We start from the raw sequence: 24,059 nt of genomic DNA on the forward strand, positions 1-24,059 counted from the left end.
TTTTTGTTTTTTCCTTTTTATTTTTCCTCTTTTTATTTTTTTATTTTTCTTTCTTTTGGGACCATTGGGGGCCCCACTTAGTGAGACATTGGGGTCCCCAACGGTCATTATGAGCGTTGGGGCTCCCCAACGTTCACTAAGAGGAGCCCCAATGGCTCCCCTTTATGCTTTCCCTCTTGTATAAATAGGGGACTCCCCCTCTCTCATTTGTAAGGAGTTCTCTCCTCTATTTCTTCTTAAATAATATCCTTTTGGCCCTCGTTCCATTGTGGGTTTTATGTGATTTGCACATTACGTACTTATGCTATTTGGTTCATTATTGAACCATTTCTTATTTTCGCACATCTCATTACACTTGTCACTACTAGTATTATAGGTCTATTTGAAGTACATAGAAATTTTATCGGCCTAACTAAAATTGAGATTTAGTATCCCTTTAGACCTTTGATGGTATTGTCAATCATATATTTTGAAAGTGTTCTCTCAAAGTTTAACAAAATGAGAAATGCCAGTTTTTGAAAAGAAAGGTTTTTGAGTTTGCAAAGTGATTGAAATCAGTTTTAGTGTCTTTTATATTTGTGTACCATATTTTGAAATGCTGGTTTTATTGAACAAATAAAGTTTTGCAAAAGTTATTTAAAGATATATTATATTTCATTTAAAAATTTATTCTTTTCAAATATCTCTTTTTGAAAAACCCAATTTATAAGACCTTAATTAGTTGCTTACTGAGTGTGCAGCTCATTAAATGTTATTATTGTTTGTTAGAGTGAGAATTTGGATAGAAGTAGCAAGAATTTAAAGATTTGCTCATAAGATATTTCAATGAGGATAGCAACAAGGAGGTCGGGCATCCGAATGAATGCTAGTAGAGATATTAGTTTGCAATTTTAGACGATATAATGATAATCATATAGTTATATTTTGTCTTATATTGGCAATTTTAATGAAAGTTGAGTCATTGGAATAGAGTTGTTTGAAATTTGAATGCTCTATAAATGTTTATTTTCTTCTTATATTTATAAAGCTTTGTTGGGTTATTTAAGACCTGAAGATAGATATGAACAACCTAAAGTTACACCCTGAGATAAGACCAATTGTGGGCTGATTTTGGGGCATGACAACATCATAAGGCATGTCAGTTAGCTGTTTATATTTGTCTTCATGTCTTAAAAAACCAATAAAGCTTTATAAAATCAAGAAGAAAATGAATATTTAGAGAGCATTCAAACAATACCATCCAACGACTATTTTTTCATTAAAATCTCTAATACAATACAAGATATAACTATGAGATGATCAGCATATCTTCTAAATGATTAAACTAATATCTCCACTAGGGTTCAAATGCCTCGATTTCGTGTCACTAACATTGTTGAAAATCTTGTGAGTGTCTCTTTGAGTTCTTGCTACTTCTATCAAAATTCTTACTCTAAAAACAAAAATAACTTTTAGTGAGCTACATGCTCAGTAAGTAACTAATTATAATATTAATAATATGGTGTTTGAGGGTTTTCAAAAAGAGATGTTTGAAATAAACATTTTAAAAAATACAATATAATATATCTTTAAATCACTTTTGCAGAACTTCATTTGAACAATAAAAAACCTTTTCAAAATGTGGTGTACATATATAAAAACAGTAAAGTTGATTTCAAATGGGTCACCAACACTAGTGGTGGTGAGCCCCTTCCTATCACCCATGTTTTGCCAAAATGATGTTCCCAAACATTGTGTTGCATTGGTGATTCCCCAAAACAACATCTATGCACTCCAAAATGGTGTTTCGACCAAACACAACCTATGTTATATTAGATGAAAGTGACATGAAGGCCCATAATCATAGAATGAGAGAATAATTTTATTTTAAGATCATGAAGTTGATGTGTAATAGGTCACCACATGTTTGATGATTCCCTGCATAAAGAGAGTTTTTTCAAGTTTACAAGTAGGGTGTAATAAAAGTTGAACACCTTCAAAAAATCATCTATCATCGCCCCTTGCCTCTTGGAATCCATGCATCCAAATGGAGAAGTACCACAATAGCTTTCTCCTGCTCCTTGTGCATGCACTTCCTTTCATCTTATTATCAACCTATATTGTCCACATGAAAAAATGAGTGATTTGAGAACATTTGCTACCTCTCATACGTGGCATGCTGCCACCCTCTCGTCCCTGAGCGATGTCACCATCTCCATGACCTTCACCCCCATTCTTCTCTCAACTCATATGAGAATGCCATCCATGGCTCATGAAACTAGAATTGCCAATTTCCCCACATTGGTGCCACATTACAACCACGTTTAATTCACCGATTCATAAGCTCTCCAAGATAAAACAAATACTATCCTTCAAAGTGCCATGCAAATTTTTATGTCAATCCATCTGTTTCTAAAACATCCTTTTTTTAGGATATATAACTTTTTTAGGTTGAAGAATTTTTTTATGAAAAACATTTTTTTTAAGGAAAAACAATTTTTTTAGGAAAAAACATCCCATTTTAAATAGAAGAATATGTTGTTCAGAAATACATTAATTCTCTCCATGGAGTAGATAAGTTGGTGAAAGTTGATCTAAATCACTTTTAACTGTGTTGCACAATTCTCACGCCATCCGACTTTATAAAAGTGAATTAGTTTAACAACCCCAAAAAGTTCTTTAGTATTTTTTCTTTGCTTTCTTGAATTCATGAACAAAGATAAAGAAAAAGAAAAACCTTATCTTCCATTTCTTATACATGACTCAACCCCTATGTGATTTCTTAATTTGTGTTGAAATTATACAAATCTTTTTACACGAACCAGCTCGTGGCTTCACTTAACTGACCTGTGCTTGGCTCGAGCTCAAGTTTGGCTTGTCAAAATGTGAGCATGAGCCAAGCTCAAGCTGGGCTAAATGGTAAATGAACCAAACCCGAGCAAGATGGGATTTGACCCATTTTCATCACCAATTTGAGATTGGTTGTGACATGATTATTACTGGGTTAGTATCAAGTTTGTTGGATAAAAAGCCAACTTGTTGGCAGTTAATTCTCTATTTTCTTATACCTCAAAGTTCGGATGAAAAGAGTCAAATTTGAGTCAGACCAGAATGACTCCAAACTATGTCTGAAGTTTGAAGAGTTAGTCTCGTTTCATATTGAGATCCAAATTAAATATCACATGGAGGCTTGTTCTAGATTTGGTTATGAATTGTGTTCTTGTAGTATAGGATGCATTGAAATTGGGTAAAATCTATTGTTATCATGTGTAAAATGTAAAAGATGGATATGATTTTACTAGATCATATCAAATATGTTTACACCAATTCATATTTGAATTCTAACCAGACATGATCATATTGTTATGCACTTCATGACCCAATGTGCCCATCCTAATTTAGATTCCTGGGTATAAATAAATACACACACACACACACACACACACACACACACACACACACACATATATATATATATATATATAATATATATATATATAGTGATTGGTAGTTGCTCACACGTTAGGTGCTAAATGAGTATGCAAAATGTGTTTTTTAGTCTTTTTTTATTTTACTTATAAATTCTGACCATACATATGTGATCTATGTACTTAATTTTATAGGGATTAGCTCTTAAAAGGTTTGATTCTGACACATGGGTAGGTTTTTACAAGATTCAAACAATCAATAGTTCAAAATCTTTGTAAATTTTTTAGGCTCCAAATATCATTTTCTTCATCGAAAACACATGATCCAGGTGTGGATTCCTCATAAATTGACCATGCCCAACACATATATGGGGTTGAAACTGCAAAAAAAACATCGAAAAGGCAGAAAACCCCATCTAGCACGTATCATTTAGCACCTAACCTGTGAGCATCTCTCTCTCTCTCTCTCTCTCTATATATATATATATATAGTGACTTTGACCTTTCAAAAAAAGAACTAGATCATTGAAAGCGATCACCTTTCAAAATTCCTCCTCTATTTATTATGTACTAACTCATGCCATGAAACTTCACTCAACAAAGGAAAAAAACCTAGTTTGAAGCACAAGTGCATGTCCTTTTCTGTGAAACTGAAGCTGGGTGTAATTTTACATAAGTGCCAAAAACTTTAAAAAATTATGAAAATGCAAGGTTTGTGATGTGTGTAGTTCTTCATAAAACTAAAAAGTTAATACAAATTAAAAAATGGTTTGCAACCCAATTGGAATATTTTTGTCATTTTGAAATTATTGAAATTGTGAAGCATTTTGATACCCCGATACCCCTCTTTCTTCCTTTATAAGTAATATAGAAAGGACCAAGAGCTTTCCAAGATATCTGAATTTGTTGATCTTGTTTGTGTAATTTTTGTAATCTATGATGTGATCCCTTTAAACATTTTAATATATAGATGGTTGATGTACCATTTTTTTTAGACTGATGATGATTGGAGACATTGGTTTTAGATGTGTTGCATTTAAGTGAATATTTGGTAATTGTCAAAACTGCTTTATATGAAAGTGCAGTAAGATCGAGGCAATGAGCACTAGAGGGGGGGGGGTGAATAGTGCTTTTAAATATCGTGTGCGGAATTTTGACGGATTTTGGAATTCGCAAAGCAATCACACAAAGAACACAATAATTTATCCTGGTTTGGTCTTTCCCGACCTACATCTAGTCCCCAAGCAAAACCCGCTTGAGATTTCCACTATCAACCTTGTGTAACTACAAGATCATACACAGACCAAATCTGGTCCCACTTTCAGTAACACACCTACTGAAAGCAAACAACTCCTTTAAATAAAAAAGTCCTTCCTTTTACAGAAAATTGAAATAAGTAACAACTTACAAAACAACCTACGAGCCCTTCTTATGAATGCAATTGGCTTTTGAGGTTGTTGAAATACTCTACTCACGAATTCACTGTCTCTCAAAGGAATTTGAGTGAAAAACTGAAGTGAAAAATATCACGTGAGTGAAAAAATGAATATGAGTGAAAAGCAAAGAGTAATTGATTTAAATTGATTGAATTGCAATGCTTTTGAGTGTAAAATGCACTCATATTTATAGTTGAAAGATTTCATACGTTGAGGGTATGAAAGGGTGTCAAAATAGTCCATTTTGAACGATCAAAACATTTGAAAAATGAAAAGATACACCTTTTAAAAGTTTCAGAAAAAATGGCAAAATTAGTCGACTGGAACAGTAGTTAGTCGACTGATAATTAGCTATTAGTAGACTGACAGTTATCGTCGGTCGACTGATCTGTTTATCGAGCCATTTGAAAATCTGAACTTTTGAAACTTAGTCGACTAGAGAAAAAGTTAGTCGACTGATAATATCATCAGTAGACTGAAAAACCTTTCAGTCGACTGCTGCTAAATTTTTTTGAAAATACATGTTTTGTTTAGTCGACTGATAAAGTCATTAGTTGACTGCTGCTAAATTTCCAGAAAACGAACATTCTGTCTGGTCGACTGATAAAGTCATTAGTCGACTAATTTGACAAAAATGACATTTTGTTTAGAAAATTTGGCGCGAAAGAATTAGTTGACTGGTGAGTCTATTGGTCGACTAATAAACACGAAAAATTAAGAAAAGAGTTTTCTAAAAAGATTTTCATGAAGGGTTCTTTTAGAAAAGTTTTTCTAAAGACTTTCTAGGTAAAATGCAACCTAAATATGCACTCTAAGTAAGGCTCTTACAAGAATCTAAGACATTAAACAAAATTTTACATCTGCATTTAAGTCTTCAAAGATTCTGCATTGAGTTCTTCAATGCTTGTCATATTTCTTCATTGCCTTAGCTGAAATGCAGTTGATTCACTTGTTCATCATCAAAACCTTGTACTTGAAATATCATGTACGGCTTCATTGTTGTAACATTATTTTGTAATTTTCTCATGCAGTCGAGCATGCAAAGGATTCAAACAATTTGGATGATGGGTGTATTAAAAATGTAAATGTACATATATATAAATGTATATATATCTAAATATATATATTATCATATGTAATGTAAATAGGAATAGTCTCTTTAGTTTTTTTTTGTTGCATCTGAACCAGTCAACACATATTAAGATAAATAAAATCTTTAGCTTTTATCTCTTTTTTCTATTTTCCTTTAGTGGGTAATTATGAGAGAACCCATTTTGTGGTTCTTTGAGTGTTTATTTTGGTATTTTGGTAGAACTGTCTTGAGTGTCCACTATTGGTGATTAAGTGAACATCTTTGAAGGAACTCATTTCTTTACAAGGTATCAGAGTTTGGTGATCAAGATGAAATTGTTTTCGATACATTGGGAAGCATGCCACTCCAAATTAGAAAGTGTTGAAGCTCTCTTGCAATTTTTATGTGAAATGCTCATGATTGGTGGCATTTTTTAGTAGTAGAGTGCTCGTGACTTTCACCTTTACTCTCATTCTTTTCTCTCTTCTTTTTATATTATTATGTCTTACCCTTGTAAAAATGGATGACAATGAAAATGTCACCATAAAACTCATTAAGCTCAATGATTCAAACTATGTAACATGGGCTTCAATTATAATGCACCTTATAGAGGAAAAATGGTTGTGAGAATTAGTAGATGGGACCAATCTGAAATCCAAACCAATCCTTACTAAAGTAGAAGGTGAGAAAGAGGTACCTCTTACGAAGGTTAAGAAAAATAAAACAATGACCATTTATGAGAAAAAGTGTGTCATATGGTGAGTGATCCACTTACACTTATGTGAATGGATATTTAAATCCAAAACACTTAAAATCAATAAAAATAATATTCTTTTTAAATAAAAGGTTTAAAAATATTTGAAAAGAAATTTTCTTAAATTTTCAATGCCAAAACCAATTTTCTAAATTACACATTTTCAATCAACCTAAAGACGTTAAAATAAAACCAAAATAACACTTAAAACAATAATTAAATTCATAAAGGTTAGCTAATCACTTTTGAGCAATTTAAGAAATTTAATGGCTTTTCAAAACAATTTTAGAAATTTGATTAAATTGAAACCTAATGGATTTTTAAAATAATTTTAGAAAACTGATTAAACTGAAACCTAATGACTTTTCAAGACAATTTTAAAGGCCCATTTTAACTGAAATCTAATAACTTTTCAAAATAATTTTAGACACTCATAGGATTTTCAACGATGATAGCGACAAGAAATTGAAGCATTTGAACCCTGGTGGAGATATTAGTTTGATCTTTTAGAAGATATGCTGATCTTCTCATAGTTATATCTTGTCTTCTATTGAAGATTTTAATGAAAAAATAGTCACTGGATAGAGTTGTTTGAATGCTCTGTAAATATTCATTTTCTTCTTGATTTTATACAGCTTTATCGATTCTTTAGGACCTGAAGACAAATATGAACAGCTAACGGCCATACCTTATGATACTGTCATGCCCCAAACTAGCCCATAATTGATCGTATCTTAGGGTGTAACTTTAGGTTGTTCATATCTATCTTTGGGTCTTAAATAACCCAACATAGCTTTATAAACATAAGAAGAAAATGAACATTTATAGAACATTCAAATTTCAAACAACTCTATTCCAATGGCTTAGCTTTCAATAAAATCGAAATACAAGACAATATATAACTATAAGATTATCATCATATCCTCTAAAATCGCAAACTAATATCCCCACAAGTATTCAGATGCCCAACTTTCTTGTTGCTATCCTCGTTAAAATATCTTATAAACAAATCTTTAAATTCTTGTTCTCACTCTAACAAACAATAATAACATTTAATAAGCTACACGCTCAGTAAGCAACTAATTACAGTCAGACAAATTATGTTTTTCAAAGAGTCATCTAAAAAAATTTGAAAATGAAACATAACATATCTTGAAATAACTTTTACAAAACTTTATTTGTTCAATAAAACCATCTTTTCAAAATATGGTACATATATATAAAAGACAGTAAAACTGATTTGGTAAACTCAAAAAGCTTTCTTTTCAAAAGCTGGCATTTCTCATTTTGTTAAACTTTCATAAAACACTTTTAAAATATTTGATTGACAATACTATCAAAGGTCTGAAGGGATACTAAATCTCAATTTTAGTTGGGCTGATAAAATCTCTTTGTACTTCAAATGGACCTATAACACTAGTAGTGACAGGTTCCACCACCCATTCGATATCCAATTGGGCCAAAGATCATGTATCCCTTTCAAAAACTCCAATGGGTCATTCAATGATGAAGGATTTCACATTCCATTGGCTATGTCAAAGGGCCACATGGTTTCCTAAGACTAAGTCAACTAGGCCAATAATCCCAATGACAAGCCAAATGGGTTGATTACCCTTTCGAAAGAGCCTCATAACCCTAATAAGGTTGTCGAGATTCAATATACCATCTAGTCAGTGGTCTACTTACACTTATGTAAATGGATATTTAAATCCAAAACACTTAAAATAAAAAAAACAATATTCTTTTCAAAAAAAAGGTTTAAAAACATTTAAAAAGAAATTTCCTCTAATTTTCAATGCCAAATCCAATTTTCTAAATAACACATTTTTAAACAACCCAAAGACGTTAAAATAAAACCAAAATAGCACTTAAAACAATAATTAAATTCATAAAGCTTAGCTAATCACTTTTGAGCAATTTAAGAAATTTAATGATTTTTTAAAACAATTTTAGAAAACCGATTGAATTGAAACCTAATGGCTTTTTAAAATAATTTTAGAAAACCGATTAAACTGAAACCGAATGGCTTTTCAAGACAATTTTAAAGGCCTAGTTTAACTAAAATCTAATAACTTAAAAAAAAAAAATAGAAAACTAGTTTAACTTAGAAGAGGTTGTAAAACTATATTTAATAACAATAAAATCTTTTAATGTTTGAAAAATCAATAACTTTTAGAAAACACAAAAATTATAATTAAATATTTGGTTTATGAGATTTACTTTCAGACTAAATAATCAAGAAAACAAAATACTTTTTTAACATTTCAAACAAAACTTTTCATTCTTGCAACATATGCACAGTGACACCCAGCTCCTTAAGGTGTCAATGCATTATTTTGTATTACATGCATGTTGACACCCGGCTATCTAAGGTATCAACATGTTTAACCTACATCCCATGCAGGTTGACACCTAGCTTGTTGAGTTGTCAATTGTTTTACTTGACACCCAGTTGGTTGAGGTGTCAATTGGCTAGTATGCATTACATGCATGTTGACACCCAACTACATTAAGTCATTAGGTTTCTAGGGGTTTTGCTTTAACGTGTTAACATGTCAGACACTTGGATACAATCTGAATAATTTCTTTCTTCATGTTGCTCTACATTGTTTGGTTTATAAGTTCTATACATCATAGTAGTGTGTGCATAAGCAGAATATCGAGATCAACAGGCTTCTTCAAATATTTCTTTCTTTTTACTTGTTTTGTTTGAAACACAAAAATCATCTCTTGTATCTCAATACATTGTATCTTGAACATTCGAGTCATATTGCAACTATTTTCAATTTCATCCTTTAAAAGTTTCAAGGGAGGATCCTTTTTCTATACATCTCTAATTCTTATATAACTAGTTGGATTTTCAAATTTGTTAACATGTAAGCCACTACCTATTGTTTTTTTCTAACTAAAAGCATATGTAACTATGTTGGCTTTGCCTAGACAATATTGAATTACAAAATTGTAACCCTTAAAAAGTTTCATCTATTGCCTCTTTCATATGTTCAATTCTTTCTATAAATTTTAACCCATCAAATTTCTCCCATCAAAAACAAGTGTCTGCAAATTTTAAGGCAAAAACTATCGATGCCAATCCTAAGTCATGTGTTGGATAGTTTCTTTTACAGTCTTTCAATTGTCTTCATATATATGTAATTACTCTTTCATTTTCATTAAGACACATCTTAGCCCTTTGAATGAAGCATCACTGCAAATTTCAAATCCTCCAGTTCTAACTAAAATAGTCAAAATAGAGGTTGTAGTTAATTGAGTCCTCAAAACTTCTTTCAGATTCTTTATTTCATACATGTTTTGTATTCTTTTATGTTAATTGTGTATGATAACAAATTTACCCAAGTATGGCTTGAAAACCTTATTCATCATAAATGTTGTAGGTGCATTAATCAATTCAAATGACATAGCTACAAATTTATAATGGCTATACTTAGTATGAAACATTGTTTTAGCAATATTCTCACTTTTAATCTTGAGTTGACAATATTAAGTTATGTCATTTGAATCTTTGAAAATGTTTGTGAACCTTGTAGTTGAAGACGATTACAAAATTTAATAGGGGATCCTTATACTTTATAAGTACTTTGTTACAAGTTATACATAAGAAAATTTAAAAGTTGGGGTGCTATTTTATTTTTTATTTTTTATTTTATATTTTATTAATATGTTCAATCTATTGCTTCTATGTATGATTTTTAGTTTTAATACTGATATTATTCTCCCAACGTTTAGTTATAAGTCTCACTCGTATCTCAGATCTATTGAATTCCAATCACTTGCATCACATTAGGTTATATATGTATTTTCTTGTACAAGTTATCAAAATTCTACATTTTTCTGATTTCATACGCAAGATACAAAATATTTTTCATAAAATACACTAAGAGTTCTTGCCTAACTTGATTGTTTTCTTATTTCAAAATACACCATCTTTTTTATACCAATATTCAACTTTTCCTCTAACCTAAATATAGTTAAACAATTTTATACTCACTATCTACTCCAACACGTCAATGATCTTTTCAAATTAATTATCCATCCTTTAGCTTCTAATAGATCAAGAACTCTAAGAGAATGATGGGATAAGCAAACCATTGGTAGAAGTATATGAATGTGAGGTTTAAAGTTAGTATGATTACTTCCACGGTTGAACAACTACCTGATGGAACTTTTACAAACTACTACGTAGACCTTGGAGGTTATGTGGCTTGAGGTTATGTGGCAATCGATGGTTCCATGATTATAGAGTTGCATCCTTTCATTCGCAACCAAGGATCCATCATGAGAGGATACGTCATTTGAGAAAAAAAACATGGCTTATAGGTCCGATTTTCATGGTGCACTTCATTCATTCTCTTCGCTAAAAAAAATTCAACTCTGACTGTCTAGGCACATAATTATATTGTATTATTTGGTCCTATAAAATTGTATCAAACTTTTCAAGATGTTGGTCATTTTCCAAGAAGGTCAATATAAATTCTAAAAAAAATTCATTTACTCTTCTTACTCAAAGTGTTTCATATTAATTAGTTTTATTTGCTTCTTTCTTAAGATAACTCATTCAATATCTTACAGGTTTAGTTCCAAAACCTAGTGCTATGATACCAAAACTATCATGCCCCAAAACCTACCCGTAATTGGTCCTATCTTAGGGTGTGATTGTAGGTGGTTCATATATGGCATCAGGTCTTGAGTTACCTGACAAAGCTTTATAAAATCAACAAAAAAATGAACATTTATAGAGCATTCAAATGACTATATAATAACTCCAGTTTCATTAAAATCTTCAATACAAGACAAAATATAACTATATGATAATTAGCATATCTTCTAAAAGATCAAATTCATATCTCCACTAGGGTTTAGATGCTTGGCTTCCTTGTTATTCTTGTTGTAATATCTTGTGAGTCTCTTTAAATTCTTGCTATTTTTATCAAAATTCTCACTCTAAAAAACAATAATAACATTTAATAAGCTACACACTCAGTAACAACTAATTACAATCTTAATAATAATGTCTTTAATGTTTTCAAAAAAGAGACATTTGAAAAAAATAAAAAAGGCAACATAATATGTCTTTAAATCACTTTCATAAAACTTCACTTGAACAATAAACTACATTTTTTCAAAATGTAGTACACATATATAAAAGAGAGTAAAACTGATTGCAAAAATACTTTGTAAACCACTTTACAAACTCATGAAACTTTCTTTTCAAAAGTTGACATTTCTCATTTTGTTAAACTTTTAGAAAACACTTTTAAAATATCTGATTCACAATTTTAGTTGGGTCAATAAAATCATTTGTACCTCAAATGAGCCGATAACAGTAGTGATGACAGGTTCCACCACCCATTGGATATCTAATTATGCCAAAGATCGTGTATCCTTTTCAGAAACTCCAATGGGCTGCTTAGTGGTGGGGGATTCTACCTCTCATTTGCTATGTCAAAGGGCAATGTGTTTTCCCAAGACTAAGTCAACTGGGCCAATAATCCCAACGACAAGCCAAATGGGATGATTACCTTTTTTAAAAGGATCATGTAACCCTGCTAAGATTGTCGGCGATTTATATACCATCTGGCCAGTGGTTCACTTACACTTTTGTGAATGAATATTTAAATCCAAAACACTTAAAATCAATAAGAACAATATTCTTTTCGAATAAAGAATTTTGAAAACATTTGAAATGCGCTTTCGTGCGATTTTCAATGTCAAATCCAATTTTCTAAATAACATTATTTCAATCAACTCAAAGACAATAAAATAAAACCAAAATAGTACTTAAAACAATAATTAAATACATAAAGATTAGCTAATCACTTTTGAACAATTTAGGAAATCTTATGGCTTTTCAAAACAATTTTATAAAATCGATTTAGCTGAAATCTAATGACTTTTCAAGACAATTGTAAAGACTCCATTTAACATAAATCTAACGGCTTTTCAAAACAATTTTAGAAAACCAGTTTAACTTAGAATAGGCTGGAAGCCATATTTAATAACAATAAAACCATGTAATGTTTGAAGGTTCAATAACTTTTAGAAAATACAAAAGTTGTAATCAAATATTTGGTTTATGAGATTTACTTTCAAACTAAGTAATTAAGAGAAAAAATGAATTGAACATTTCAAACAAAAGTTGTAAAATCACTTAATTCAATTACTTACAATAACTAATTCATTAAAACAATAATCACATTATCAATAAACTAATTTACAATGTCTAAATTTAATTATAGGAATATGTGACTAATTACTGACTTAACTAACTTTAATAATAAAAACTAAAACTAATTATTCAAATAATTAACTTAAGACAAGCCTAATCCTAATTATCAAAACTATAATTAATTACAAAACTAAATTTAAGAAAATCTAATTACTAAAACTGAAATTAATCACTTACCTAAAATTGTGGGCTTCACAGGTGGCTCTAACACCCTTGCTCTATGGTTCTTCTTTCCTCCTTATAAAAACGGTTTCTGTGGAGGGGTCCGATTCCCTTTCCACGGCAGTGGATTCCACCGATGGCGGGGGCTGTGGCACTACCTTCCGTGACATGCAAACGCCCCCTAAATAGAATTTCCCTCAAGGATCCTCTCAAACAAGTTGTTGTCCATACTCATTACTTCTATCCAACACTGCTAGGTTCGGTTCTTGAATCAAACCAACTAAAGAAAAAGCCCCGAATGGGCCTGAATCCGAATCATATCAATCTATTTAAAAATTGACAAAGCAAAACAGAAAAGTATAAAAACGATACAGTTACGATTCTTTCAGGGCTCTGATACAGCAGAACTGGGACTGAATCGGATTTGATGTTGACAACATTGCTTCAGTCAGCCTAAGTCACAGGAGTCCGAATCGGGTGCAATCACATTGCACGATTTTTGTGCATTAAGCACCTGATCGCCCTTCATCAGGTATTTGACCCCACACCTGACAGGCACTGTGCCAAGATGGAGGGTGATCAGGTGCTTAATGCACACATCTTTGTGTCATGTGACTGCACCTGATCTTTTCACAGGTGACAGTGTGCCGGAGGAGAAGGTGCTGACCCGTAGGTCTTAGGTTCGACTCTCATGGGTGTGTGGGTGCCTTTAACTGGTGTGCTTTGTAAGAGGTTGAGTGTCAGTGATCCCACCCGGGCAATGCTGTTAAAATCGGCCATTGGATTTGAATCAGCCAGTTTAGACCGATTTCGCTGACACTGCATTCGGGGCAACGATGTCAGTATCAGTATGGACCCTGTATTGTTCAGCCAACGATTCAGATGAATGGGCCGAATACCAATACTCAAGTGAATCGTTCTGAATCGGCCAAAAAATAATTAAAAAAATATTACATGTCAATCAGAACGTAACACATGTTAGATCTATTAAAATAATATTTAAAAAATAATTTTAAGTATTTTTTATTTATTAAAAAACCGATTCAGGGATAAAGCGTATCGATTTTCTTACGATATGCACCGATACTGACAACATCGATCCGAGGTTTACTTTTCGGGTCCATTAAGTGACCTGGTTCTTGATACGAGTTCTTTATGAAAAGAAAAGAAAAAAAAAGAAAAGTGGTTCTATCAGATAAGGACAGGAGATACGAGCTTGATATTGGATCACGCATCCCCGTACTGATCAAAAGCAAAAGCCAAAACATGATATTTTCTGACCAGATACTCTCCCGATAATTTGGAGCAAAGGGCCCAGAAACACCAATCAGTTAATAAGAGAAGAGAAACATTTCAAACTCATTCATCTCAAGGGGAGTGTTTGTAGCCTGGTCACCCTCCTCCTATTCCTCCTTTCCTGCCTCTTGGATTCCTTACCGCCTATCATTTTTAGATCAAAGACACCACCTTTTTGAAAACCATACCACAAAAAATGAAGGAAAATAGGAGCACCCGACAAACCAAAACCTTCTGCAAACGGTGATCCTCCTGACCTCCAAATGACACTTTTCAGTCGGTGAAAGTTTTGTTGGTTTCAATTTTTTTCACTTTTTTAGTTTTCCGATGGGACATTGAAAAGGACCTTACTCTGTGTCCAATCATTTGTCTTCTTTTGGTGAAGAATTATTCAGAATCCGCAGATCAGAAAGAGGTATGTGGGGTTTCTGTTGTTTTCAGTTTTCAGTTTTTTTTTTCTCTCTGTATTTCTGTTTATGCACATTGAGGTTTCTCTTATAAGATGGGAATGTTGAGGCTGGTCTTCAGAGCTCAGGAAGTTCCTGAGTTTTCTTGGTAGTTGGTTTTTGGAGCTGAGGGTATTGGGACCCTTATGGTGGTTCTTGGTTTTTTATATAAGGTGGGCTTGTGGCTTCTGGTTTCAGTTTTTAATGTAGGATTTTTCCTTTTCCTTTTTCTTTTTTTCGTTTCTTGTCGTGCAGTTCTGGACCCTGATTTTGTTTATCACTAGGATGGGTATGTGTTAATGGTTGGGATTCATTAATGCGGTTCTTGGTGTCTCCTTTATTGATTGAAGGGTCCATTCTTTTATTACTGCATTTTTTGTTTCATATTTAACTTTAAATTACTGTGGGAGTCTTCTGGTTTTTTCATGCATATTTGGTACTTTATTTTCCTTCTTTTTCCTTTTGGTGTGACTTGTTGTTTGTTTTTGTTTTTCTATCAGATTTTTGATAAAGAATTATTGCTGTAACTTTTTTTGCCTGTATTTGATGTTTTCTTTTCTCTGCTCTCATGGTGTTCTTTCTGTCGGAATTTTGATAAAGAACTAGTATTGTGTTTCTTTTGCCCAGTATCTGATGTTTTTTGTTTTCTTTGCTCTTGGTCCTGTTCCATTTCGGTTGTTATGTGAGGTTTCTTTCTTTCTTTCTTTTTTCTTTTTTCTTTTTTTATATCTTTGAATATCGGCTTTTCTTAACCATCGCCATACACAATTGCCATTGCTCTTTTTGCTTATTTTGTTTATCTTTCATGATCCTTTTAGCAAAATTTTTTTTCTACTCTGCCTATGTATTTGTTCTATGGAGTGCCCACTACCATTTTCAGTTCTTGATTGATAGGTACAAAGTGTTTTTCCTTTTTTATTTTTTTCCTGTTTTTGGGGATATAGAACTGTTACACCTGCCTTATAAGTTTTATCTACCATTAATGGATGTCTCTCCTGGTATACCCATCTGTGTGTGTGTGTGTGTGTGTGTGTGTGTGTGTGTGTGTTTGTGCGTGTGTGTACTGGATCTAGGTTTCTAGTTAAACAATGTCTTCTATATATGTGATTTTTGTGCACCACTATGACAGGATTAATGGCTAAAGAGTACAGTGGATCTCCAAAACACCATCATTTGGAATCAAGGAAGAACCGTCTTTCCTGGGTTCTAGGCATTAGTGTTCTATGTGTTATCTTCTATATCCTTGGAGCATGGCAAAACTCCACTTCAATTGCTGCCTCCCAAACAGGAAACTCCGGGAAGGTCGGATGCGATTGTAATTCTGCATCCAGTTCCCACCAGGTCATCCGTTCGTCATCTAAACTGGATTTTGAAGCTCACCATCAAGTGGCAGACAATGAGACACTGACATCGACCCAGACATTCCCAGCCTGTGATATGAAATACAGTGAATACACTCCTTGTCAAGATCCAGACAGAGCAAGGAAATTCGAGACAAAGATGTTGATATACCGAGAGCGGCATTGCCCTCCAAAAGAACAGCTTCTGAAGTGCTTGATCCCTGCTCCACCTAACTATAAGAACCCATTCAAATGGCCTAAAAGCCGGGATTATGCTTGGTATGACAATGTTCCACACAAAGAACTAACAATTGAGAAGGCAGTTCAGAACTGGATTCAAGTTGAGAGAGATAAATTCCGATTTCCTGGTGGAGGTACCATGTTTCCTCGAGGAGCTGATGCTTATATTGATGACATCAATGAGCTCATCTCGCTTACTTCGGGATCAATCAGAACTGCCGTTGACACAGGATGTGGAGTAAGATTCTCAATTCTCCCAGCTTTGTATCTATTTATCCCTTTTGTGCCTGTATTATGGTGAATTTTCATTATCTAGTGAAATTCTCAACTTTCTTTGAAAATTATTTTGTTGGTTTCAAGATCCTGTTGGCATCATGTATAAGAGTTGATTAAATTGTTGGTAGATTCATTTCTTTCTGCCTTTATCAAGTTCTCAACTTGCTTTTTATTCTGGTCCATTTGAACTGCTCATGTACATTGCTCAAATGAGAGAGGCCTATAATTTGATGCATGTGCTTATGGCTGGTTGATGAAGGTGGCTAGTTGGGGTGCCTTTCTGCTGAACAGAAATATCCTGACCATGTCATTTGCTCCGAGGGATACACATGAAGCACAGGTTCAGTTTGCATTGGAGCGAGGGGTTCCAGCAATGATTGGAGTGATGGCAGCAGATAGGATGCCATATCCTGCTCGAGCTTTTGACATGGCCCACTGTTCTCGGTGCTTGATCCCATGGAATGAATATGGTCAGCATTGTCTTTCTCTCCATCTGTTATTTTCTGCATATTCTTGAGAAGCCTTCTAAAATTTGCTCTGTAAGCGTTATTTCCTTCTTCACATGATACAACTGGGAAATTCTTGCGTTTGTATTATCTCTTAGCCACATTTATCTTCTTGCATGCTGAATCAAACCAATATATGGTAAACTTTGTACCAATCACACACACCATTTATTTCCTTCAAATTATTGTCTGTCAGCATGCTGCTATGTGCTTGACAGAAGATGCTACCCTCATTTGTGGCATTTTGTCATAGTTATTTGTTGTAGAGAACTGCTCCTGTCATCCGTTGTTATTCTCCAACTTTTCTACTGAATTGTATTATACACACAATTCTTCAGAGGGTCTTTATTTGATCGAAGTTGACAGAGTTCTAAGACCAGGAGGTTACTGGATCTTATCTGGACCTCCAATTCGCTGGAAAAAATACTACCAAGGATGGGAGAGAACCCCTGAAGATCTGAAACGCGAACAAGATGCCATCGAGAATGTGGCTAAGCGTCTCTGCTGGAAGAAGGTGGTGGAGAAGGGTGATCTTGCTGTGTGGCAAAAGCCCATCAACCATATTGAATGTGTTAAAAGTAGAAAGGTTTATAAAGTCCCCCACATCTGCAAGGATGATAACCCTGATGCTGCTTGGTAATTGGTCCATATCTTTCTTTGCTTCTGAATGTAGACTCCAACAAGCTCTTGCTAATGGTGCATTTATCTTCTTCAAGGTATAAAAAGATGGAAACATGCATAACTCCTCTTCCCGAAGTACAAAGTGCAGATCAAGTAGCTGGAGGCGCACTGGAGAAATGGCCACGGAGGGTGATGGCCCTTCCTCCGAGAATTGCTAGCGGTTCTATCCCAGGAATCAATGCCAAGAAATTTACTGAGGATAATGAGCTATGGAAGGAACGTTTGGCGCATTACAAGAGCATTATCGGAAGTCTTACTCGGGGACGTTACAGGAACATAATGGATATGAATGCTTACTTGGGAGGGTTTGCAGCAGCAATGGCTGATGCGCCTGTGTGGGTTATGAATGTTGTCCCTGCTAATTCCCAGCATGATACTCTTGGAGTAATCTATGAACGTGGGTTCATTGGTACATACCAAGACTGGTGTGAAGCTTTTTCAACGTATCCTAGAACTTATGATCTTATCCATGCTGGTGGTGTATTTAGCATTTATCAGGATAGGTAACAAAATCATCCTACAGCTTTTTACTCCACTTTTCTTTTTTCTTTTTTTTTCATAGGGAAGTTTGGGTTAGGCAGATCCCTACCTTTTCATTGATTAATTGACCAATTTGGAGTACCCTTCCATATGTAGTCCTTCCCATAATTACCAAATTGCATGAGAAATTAGGAACATAATTGTGCATAAGATATAAGAAATCTGTGCTTCAGTGCTTGCTTATGCTAGTGTTATCATCTTGCTTGAGGCCTCACTGGATGAAGCTTTTAACATGCAGGTGTGACATAACCGACATTCTTTTGGAAATGGATAGGATTCTGAGACCAGAAGGAACAGTGATATTTAGAGATACTGTGGAGGTTCTTGTCAAGATTCAAGGGATAACAGAGGGGATGAGGTGGGAGAGCCGGATTATGGACCATGAGAGTGGACCCTTTAATCCTGAGAAAATTCTTTATGCTGTCAAAACTTATTGGACAGGTGGGAAAAAAAATGACTAGCAGAAAGGCTTAGAACTTTGATGAGTTTCCTGCTTCCATGAAAACTACAGGACCACTCAGCTCTCTTATCTGTTCTTTCCATTTTTGATTTACCACTTCTCTTTGAAGTAATCATTTTTTCTCTTTTTTCTTTCTGAAGATCAATGTAAATAAAACAGGGGTTTCACACGTTTTGTGGTTGATCTTATGTAGGAGACTGTTTTGGTTTCTCACAGCAACCTCTGTGGGGAGACCTGTTGAAATCTTGCTGCTTTGTAGGATTCTGCAAGATTTATAAGATTGAGTCTGCATGTAGGGGGCAGTAAAAGCAGCATGTATGTGTGCTCATATTTTTTTAATAAATGTAAGTATGCAGCAAAGCATAATTGAGATAATATATCGTATGATAAGGTACAGTATGCAAGACAATTTAATATTGACCAAAGGTCATCATATCTGTGCTCAAAGCAGAGTTTAGGGTAGGGGTGTCAATGGGTTGGGTTTGACCCCGACCCTATCCGTAATAAACCCTATATGATCAGGGTTTGGTGATAAAGAATGGGACCCAATTAGAATCTGCATCTCCGATTACTAAACATAGCTGGGTATGGCTTGTGAAATTTCATACCAGACCCGGGCCCCTACCCAAGTTTTGGTTAAGTCCCTTGATTTTTTTATGTAAAAAAGATAAAAAAATTAATATTTTACAGGGTATGGACCGGGTCTGGTTCATATAATTTTTATAGGGTCCAACTATGGTTTCTCATATGACAGATCCTATTGGTTCCAGACTTAGTATCTGCACTTGTATTGGGATTTAGGTTTGAACCCACTTGGGCTGGCACCAGATCCGACCCGTTGACAACCCTAGTTGAAGGTATTTTGAATTCATGACGCATAGTGTTACAATTTTGCATTATTGCAGGTATCCTCATATCATACAACACATTGTCATAAATTTCTATTTTCTTATAAATCTGATCTTGAATGTCAAAATCGGAGTTCAATCTTTCGATGCAATCCAATAATCCCTTGTTGACTTTTCTGTTCATTTTAAATATAGTAGAGTATCTAGAATGTATGATTTAAATAATATATTGCATCATAAAGAGGTTGATGAAGTTGCCCAGTTCACTTATGATCAATAATATTTAATATAAACAAATATAATTTTTTGTTTCAATTTGAATTATCTTCAATGGCTTCTTTGGCTTTATCCATAACTACATAGAGATAACAATAATTGGTTTGTCTTCACAATCAATCGAAGCACCTTCACCAAATGTATAGTTATTTTCGATAATTTAATATATGAATCTCATAATTCACTTTTAAATATAATATCTAATTTTTTTCTTGATTTTTTTTTAATAGAGATGTGCATTTCACTCATATGATAAACATTTTTTTGTAGTACGCTTCTATGCTTTATTTGACTTTGCACTATCAAAAAATCTGTAACAAATTTAGTAACTGCACTATGAACTAATGCATCACCATTAATATATTTTCTCATTAGACTCAAAATACATGTATGATTATAAATAAATTTAATAATTTATGAATAATATTCAATTGTATGTTGTAACTCATCTATGTTGTCGATGTCCTCAAGCATAAGGTTTCTGCAATGGGTAATGCATGAGGAATGACCCATAATTTTTGTTAATTCTTTATCTATTTGAATAATATTTTGAGGTTGAATTGCTTCTATGACTTGATAAAAAACCCTGAAAATACATATGATGTATTTAGCAAATCAGACAAATTAATTAACTTTAAAAATATTATTTTTTTTACTTTCTTTATATTCACCCATATGTCGTGATACTACACCTAGTTTTCCTTCATGACTACATCATCTCATCATAATATGCCTTCACTTTGTTCATATTAGTATCTAAAATTTCTACTCTCAAAGCACAATATGAAGGCATTTTATATTCAGACTTGATACTTGACCTAAAAATAAAAAGGATTTACTACATTGAAAGAAATGCAGGCATCATAGAATCATCTTTCAATTGCGACATTCACCTGCTAGACTAGATGTCGAGGAGTACGAATGTCGGGTTGCGCCTCAAGAACAGTCCTAGGAGAAAAAATTCCTAATAGAGATTTTAGCTATACCTCCTATTGAAAAACTCCTTTATATTCTTCTTTTTCTTCTTATTTTTTGTGTGCTTGCAATACTACTACTAACACCCGCTATACCTTTCTTCTTAGTTGCAGAATTTTTTACTTCTAATGCTATACTAGGAGATGTAGAAGCAGAAGTAATGAACTCATATTTGTCATCTTAAGATTGCACATACCTCATTTCTGCCTCACTTACCTATTTTTCTTGTTTTTTTCTCTCATACCAATTAATAATTGATGACATTGTCATTTCATGCTATCTGACAAATTTTTTGATATGCAAGAGGCACATTATGATGTGTTCCAGCTAAATTATGCTTTAATCGAGAGATACCACTCAAAAAAATAGCATGACAATAGTTGCAGTCGGTTTTTAATCGGTTTTTACTCATTATTCCAGTGCCCCATTGCTATGCAGAATCATTTGATGTCATATTCTCATAAAAAAACTTAAAAGATTTTTTTAAATCTTAACCCACTCCTTTGAGTAGAAAAATGATGAAAATGCACTCTTACTTGATGAAATCGCAAAATTTCTCTCTTGAACACAGATTGAGCCCCAAATCACTCTCACGGCTCACAGGGTGAGTGGTTACCTCTCTAATAATCTTTACATAATAAATAAGGGAGTCAGCTCGTATTTAAAACTCAAAAAATGCAAAATTACTTTTTGACCCTATTTAAGTACCCCGCCATTGTATGTATCGTATGATATGTACAATACAAATATGACATACTCATATCACATACGAGTAGGTATTATATCATTTTTATAAAAATAATATGTATCATAGCATATCGTACAAATAACACCGGTGCAAACTCCACTTTAAATAGGACAGGTCACATGAATATTTAAAACATGCAAATGCATGAAAAAACTCCTATTAATCAAAAGAATAAAAGAAATTTCTGAATCACAAGGAAAGAGAACTCATTTTGGAATTTTTTTCATATATTATGAAATCATGGAGAAACAGAGGAAAACAAGTGTCATAAATCGTGAATTTAGTGAGCCTTCTTCTGAGTTCGTAAACGCCCTCCAAAGACATTGTAGAGGTGGGTCACATGGATCATATAAATTTTCACTTGTACTCAAAACACACTAGGAATAGATGACCCAAATCCACAAGGCATGCAAAACGTGACTGAGAACCACCGAAACACCATCTGACAGGTGGTTTGACACAAGCATGTTAGCAACAAAACACATATGCACGTAGAAGGAACTAAAGAGAAATCTTTAAAAAAAACAAAAAAAAAATGAAGGACAATGAACCAATCACGTTTCCTTCCATGGAAAGGATCAGCCTCCCGAGGAACAAGTGTAACTTTTTGGTCTTTGCTCATTAGTAAGCATTTCAAGATGATAACATTTAAGCTGCTCTCTGTTCCATAATAGAATCCTGCACAACCAATGATGACAAATGCAGGAAAACATGCAAAAGTTAAAAGTAGTAAAGGAAGTGAAGATGAATGATATATGGTAAGAAAATTAATGCACATGCTACGCTGGTGGCCTCTTCCATCCCCAATAAGCCAACTCCTTCCTGATTATACAATACAACAAAACCTGAATAAGCCCACGTATAGCTATATGTTGGAACTTGGAAGAGAGAGAAATAGAGGGAGAGTGGGCTGCGTGTCGCAAGCAGCACACAGCCGTATATGATTCAAGATAAAAATGCAAAGTTACTAATGTGAAATAGTGTGTCACACCCCCAAAATTGGGAGGGTGGTGTATGTTCGCCCCGATGATTCACTAATCCCACGTCTGTGTTCGGGGTCCCAAAAAGCATCACATATATAAACACATGGGGCTCATATTCCTGTGTATGTTGACATCACTCAGCATTGGAGTCTGGTGTGGTTGCAAAGACACATTTCTTGCTATTCTTGCCATAAAACGATGGTTTGAGAAAATGACAAAAATATCCTTCATTCAAAAAAAGGAAAACAAACGGTTCAAAAAAAAGACAAACATGTCTTTAATCTAGAAAGTCGAGGATGATGTTGACTCTTCAAAGTCTACACAGCGAAACAAACCTTAGCCGACGATCCGATGGTGATCCGGCGAAATGATGGTGAGCCGATGATCCGATGGTGAGCCGACGATCCGATGGTCATCCGACAAAACGAACCTGAGCCATCAAAAATGTCTGTTTGAACTTTTTATCGTCATCTTCTTATTCTTCCTTCTTCGTAAAACACTGTAAAACCCCCTCTCTCTCTAGAGAAGAAATCAAGGGAGGCAAAGAGTTTCCCCTGGAGAAGGCCATGAACATCAACCCTCTCACTCTCTCTCCCTTCTCTTTCTACTTCTGTGCACATCCAGCAGACGATCCTACATTGCTCCATCAAACACCGACTGACCTGCACACTGACTGTAGCATCGTTCAACTTGATGAGTTGTGGAGCCTGATTCATAGTTTTTGCTCTTACAGAAGGGGGGTTTGGGGGCTCCTCCCAGCGTGGGTAGCATCATTCAACTTGATGAGTTGTGGAGCCTGATTTAGAGTTTTTGCCCTTACAGAAGAAGGGTCTGGGGGCTCTCCCCCGGCGCGGGTCCCGCTGCGTGGTCAGCGGGCGGGGGTCCAGGGGAGGCCGCTCCTGGCGGGCAGCTCAGGAGGCAGCGCCCCTCGCACCAAATTTTTTTGGGGCCTTGTATAATTTTTTTATTTTCTTTCCCACTTTTAACTATCAAAAAAGAATAAATCGATTTATAGTGTTATTCAGCCTTCCATCAGCGATTTATAGTGTTATCCGGCCTTCCAACAACAATTTGTAGTGTTTTCGGGTCTCTAACAAGCCCCACAATGATTTATAGTGTTATTTGGTCTTCCAACAGTGAATTATAGTATTGTTGGGCTTTTCTACAACAATTTGTAGTATTTTTGGCTCTCCAACGAGTCCCATAGTGATTTATAGTGTTGTCCGGACTCAATAAAGCGATTTGTAGTATTATCATACCTTTCTACAGCGATTTGTAGTATTTTTGGGTCTCCAACGAGCCTCACAACAATTTATAGTGTTATTCGGTCTTCCAACAATGATTTGTAGTATCTTCCACAAATCACTAT

General features: G+C 34.2%; 1 protein-coding gene across 1 annotated transcript; it reads left to right on the plus strand.

Moving 5' to 3' along the window:
• The first annotated feature begins 15,951 nt into the window (after positions 1-15,951).
• Positions 15,952-18,861, plus strand: LOC149842741 (putative methyltransferase PMT18). Its single transcript, XM_090000729.1, has 5 exons — positions 15,952-16,635; positions 16,933-17,143; positions 17,518-17,815; positions 17,896-18,363; positions 18,639-18,861. Exons 1-5 carry the CDS (start codon positions 15,952-15,954, stop codon positions 18,859-18,861), a joined length of 1,884 nt encoding a protein of 627 aa, XP_089856855.1.
• The last annotated feature ends 5,198 nt before the right edge of the window (positions 18,862-24,059 follow it).

Source organism: Nuphar pumila, chromosome 3 (genome assembly GCF_984573655.1).
Source record: "Nuphar pumila chromosome 3, dmNupPumi1.hap1.1, whole genome shotgun sequence".
NCBI classification, from domain to species: domain Eukaryota; kingdom Viridiplantae; phylum Streptophyta; class Magnoliopsida; order Nymphaeales; family Nymphaeaceae; genus Nuphar; species Nuphar pumila.

Coding starts and splice junctions, on each gene's coding strand:
- LOC149842741 (XM_090000729.1), top strand. CDS start 15,952: ATGGCTAAAGAGTACAGTGGATCTCCAAAACACCATCATTTGGAATCA. Junction 17,144..17,517: donor GATCCCATGGAATGAATATG/GTCAGCATTGTC, acceptor ACAATTCTTCAG/AGGGTCTTTATTTGATCGAA. Junction 17,816..17,895: donor GATAACCCTGATGCTGCTTG/GTAATTGGTCCA, acceptor ATCTTCTTCAAG/GTATAAAAAGATGGAAACAT.